The 4,498-nt window shown below is 48.3% G+C and overlaps 1 protein-coding gene across 1 annotated transcript; it reads right to left on the reverse strand.

Moving 5' to 3' along the window:
* Positions 1–707: 707 nt before the first annotated feature.
* LOC141169747 (beta-1,3-galactosyltransferase 5-like) lies at positions 708–2,093 on the reverse strand. The gene has a single exon (XM_073655119.1). It carries the CDS (start codon positions 2,030–2,032, stop codon positions 1,055–1,057), a length of 978 nt encoding a protein of 325 aa, XP_073511220.1. The 5' UTR covers positions 2,033–2,093; the 3' UTR covers positions 708–1,054.
* Positions 2,094–4,498: the final 2,405 nt, after the last annotated feature.

Consider the following 4,498-nt stretch of genomic DNA (forward strand, 5'->3'; position numbering starts at 1 on the left):
TACAGGACAGGAGGAGTGGTACTGTGCAGTGTATATATACAGGGCAGGAGGAGTGGTACTGTGCAGTGTATATATACAGGACAGGAGGAGTGGTACTGTGCAGTGTATATATACAGGACAGGAGGAGTGGTACTGTGCAGTGTATATATATACAGGACAGGAGAAGTGGTACTGTGCAGTGTATATATACAGGAGGAGTGGTACTGTGCAATGTATATATACAGGACAGGAGGAGTGGTACTGTGCAGTGTATATATATATACAGGACAGGAGAAGTGGTACTGAGCAGTGTATATATACAGGACAGGAGGAGTGGTACTGTGCAGTGTATATATACAGGACAGGAGGAGTGGTACTGTGCAGTGTATATATACAGGACAGGAGGAGTGGTACTGTACAGTGTATATATATACAGGACAGGAGAATGGTACTGTGCAGTGTATATATACAGGAGGAGTGGTACTGTGCAGTGTATATATATACAGGACAGGAGGAGTGGTACTGTGCAGTGTATATATACAGGACAGGAGGAGTGGTACTGTGCAGTGTATATATACAGGACAGGAGGAGTGGTACTGTGCAGCAAATATATACAGGACAGGAGGAGTGGTACTGTGCAGTGTATATATACAGGGCAGGAGAAGTGGTACTGTGCTGTGTATATATAAATAGGACAGGAGAAGTTGTACTGTGCAGCATATAGTGTATATACAGAATAATAGAGATACTGAGAATTATACACAGTATACAGAATAGGAGACGTGGTACTGTGCAGTACACATACAGTATATATACAGAATAATATAGGTACTGTGAATTATACGCAATATTGAGTGGGACTTTGCAGTGTCCGTCCATGGAGACTACAGAGAACACCCAGTAGACGTTGTACTGTGCAGCAAATATATACAGGACAGGAGAAGTGGTACTGTGCAGTGTCCGTCCATGGAGAATACAGAGAACACCCAGTAGACGTTGTACTGTGCACTGTCCGTCCATCAGCCGCTGTCGGTCTGGGATCTGCTGGGAGTTTGATGTGATAAGTGACCGTCCTTTATTTCCAGTGTGTGGCCTCCATGCTGTGGGTACAGGCGGTCCTTGTGCTCAGGACCTTCTTGTGTGTCGGATCCTGCTCCTCTGGTGACAGTCCATGGATCACCATTAAATATCGGTAGTTACAAACGCTCCATTTGGCGTTGTGTTTGGCAAACCTGGCACTCGACAATGGTCTGATCTGCACTCTGTCAGCTAAGATGCCGACATACGCGTCCTCCACAGGGAGCGGTGCAGTCGTCTGGGCTTTTTGTAATATCATCCGAGCAGCGTCTAAGGACAGGATATAGCCAATCCCACTGGCATAGGGTGGGTACACGTCAGACTCATAGTCTCCATAGGAAACATACCATTTGCTGGATGGATCCCGTATCACCATTCTCTTGTCTTCTGGGAAGATTGAGCCAACGTACAGCTGGCTGCTAGGACTTTGTTTGCTCAGAAAAGCTGGAAGTCGCTGTGTGTTTATGTAGCAATCATCATCAGTCTTCAGAATGTAGGCCGGCTGGCATCTCTCCACTGCCCAGTTTATGCCATGCATGACTTTTAAGGTAAGGTTTCGGTAGCTGTCCACGTAGTTGCCCATGAGGATATCTCTGTAAATCTCATGCTCCTTATGCATATGCCAGTCTAGCATCACATCTACTGGACGTCCCACTAAGAAAACCACCTGCCATGGGTGGATAGAGCCTTTGGTTTTCTGTGCCCATGTTTTCCGGATGGCTGACCTAGAAGCATGGTGACTAGTATGTGAGGTCACCAGAATAAGGAGGCCTAGATCAGATTGGCACGCCAGCTCTGGAAGGTCTGCCGAGGACAGGCTGGAGAAGTCCACTCCTGGTCTGCGGGGAACACGAGGAAACATGAGAAGTAACTGTCCGGCCTCCATCATTGCTAGAAATCTGCCCCACAGAAGGAAGGTTGTGAAGACGAGGACACAGAGCATAACCCACAGAAGCCAAGCTGTTCTCATAGCCATTCACACGGACGGGAGAATGGCTCGAGGTCCAGGTCCTGCTGTACGCTCTGCCAGAGACCTTTACACTATTACACAATGTGCTGAGCTCAGCATTTCCTCCAAACTGTGGCCTGGAAAGGGGTTTGTCCTGATTATCTGCAGGGCATCTACTATCATTCCAGTATGAGTATTATACTATAGAATAGAAGCTGCACGTATCACATTACAGTAATAGAAGGATCATACCACAGAATGAGCAGTACCAGTATTATACTATGTGCCAGGGAAATATTAATGTCAGGAAAATGTTCATCCATATTTGCCTGACATAGATGTTCACCCCCTCCCTTATCCCCCTTCTGCTCAGCACAAAAGCCCCAAATAACTCTGACCTGAGATAGATTGACACCTTCTCCCAGGCCAGAGTTTGGAGGAAAGAGGAAATGGTTCATGAAGTTCAAAGGCACTCATAACAATTCCTGGCCACCAGTCGTAGCCAGGTCGACTCCGATATGAAATATTGTGAGTTCCATACGTCCGACAGTAACGGGACCCATAGGTTTAGTGAGCAAATTAGCCCAGGAATGTATATGTAGTTTTCCAGGGCTGTAAGCAAAATCAGGGAGCTGTGGTGCAAAAACACCAGAATAGCAGACTGCAGCTATGCGATGTGTGATCTGTAACTGAAGATAAAATCATAATAGAAAATATGATATCACTTTTGGACTTCTGGGATCAACGTGCGATGAGTTATCCCAAAAAACAGGTTTTTAATACAAATCTGAAGGCTGGAGCCCAGCCCCAGTGATGTCATCACAGGGGGGTCTCTCCCTTCAGCATAAAATAGGTTGTTGAGGCTGAAGCCGTGTTCTTTGCCCGGGAGTACATGTATATCATAGCGGAGGACCTTGTTCGATAACAGTAACTGGAGCGTCACCCCCCACCTATATTGAATCGTCTCAGCGATCGTATAGTGTAAGTTATCTTCTTTTATCCTGTTTATTTTATGTAACTGCCTCTGTATTTTAATGTCTCCTTTATAACATCCTTGTATATTTTTCTTAAACACTGTCTCCCTTTTGGATTAAATATAAAATTGAATAGTTCTGTTTCTTTTGTTCTGCAATCGTTCCCTTCCCCGAAGCCATACACGCTACCAAAACACAGGCGTCTGGCCAGGCCTGTACTATAATCCAAACTCGGCCAGTGATGGCAGAGAATATTAATAATTGGGCTATCGTGAAGCTGACAGTGACTGTACGTAGGGCGTTAAACACTGATTCCAGGCTTTGGAACCCAGGGTTGTTACGTCATACACTCACTGGTCGTTTGCCGATACCTACGTAGGGAGTAGTCTAGATCGCGTGCTCGCGATTCCGGACGAAATACTGACAGCGTGACGGCACAGTGAGATATCGCATGGTCTCCCCGGTGTCGTCCCTCTGTGTGTGTGTTTGATCCCTGACACTATGGTATTAGGAGTAGGAGCATTATAGCATAGTATTAGCAGTACAGGTTTTATACTACAGTACTAGTACAATGTGTGATGGGCTGGGTGGTAGAACCACTGTGCCGTGGACAGAGGAGAGCCAGGAGGGGCGTAACTAGGGACCTCCCCAAGTCTGACCTCGGATGTATGGCTGCTTGACGACTCCGTGATCCGAGGAGAGACAAGAGAGATGGACCAGGTGCTACTCTGGGTCTGACCTCAGGTGGATGGCAGCTGACCCCAAAGGGACAGGAGGCAAGCACAGGTAGACACGGCTGATGGACATGCAGGCTGGCACGGCTAATAGACAGGCAGGTATATAGGAATACACGCACTGGGACCTGAGAACTAACAAGAGTGTTAAGAACAAACTTACAACATTGCTCAGGCACCTCCGTGTTGGAGGAGGTGCCTTAAATAGTTGAACAATAGAAATAGTCGAACAGTAGAAATATCCCAGAAATGGGCCACAAGTGTCCAGAAGGTACGAGTAACCATTTGTTAAATGTGCTTAGCTTCTATTTTTTTCCCCACCTTTACTCTTTCATCATGCTTGTAGCGCTGGCGTCCCTGCCCTCTGCTAGGCAGGGACGCTGCTCCCCTCACCGCTCTGCTCCGTGCCCGGCGTCCTCTCCCCGCTCTGCTGTCAGCGCGCGCTCCTGCCCGGCGTCCTCTCCCCGCTCTGCTGTCTGCGCGCGCTCCGTCCCGGCGTCCTCCTCCTGCTCTGCTCTCGGCGCGCGCTCCTTCCCGGCCCCTGTGCTTAGGGCGCGCGCGCTCCCCTCCTCTTAAAGGGGCCGCGCGCGCCGCCCTAAAGAGTCCCCGGCCAATGGCCGGAGGACTTCATCATATAAAAGGCACCTCCTCCAAAATGGAGGTGCCCGAGCAATGTTGTTTGCACCTGTGTCTCACCTGTGCTTCAGCCCTCAGGTCCCGTTGCCAGTTACCTGCCAGTTACCTGCCAGTTTCCTGCCAGTTTCCTGCTAGTTACCTGCTTGATT

Source organism: Phyllobates terribilis, unplaced genomic scaffold (genome assembly GCF_046119375.1).
Source record: "Phyllobates terribilis strain yellow unplaced genomic scaffold, ASM4611937v1 Scaffold_1__5_contigs__length_1240528914, whole genome shotgun sequence".
Lineage (NCBI taxonomy): Eukaryota > Metazoa > Chordata > Amphibia > Anura > Dendrobatidae > Phyllobates > Phyllobates terribilis.

Excerpts from the sequence above, each read along its gene's own strand:
- LOC141169747 (XM_073655119.1), bottom strand. The coding sequence starts at position 2,032 with ATGGCTATGAGAACAGCTTGGCTTCTGTGGGTTATGCTCTGTGTCCTC.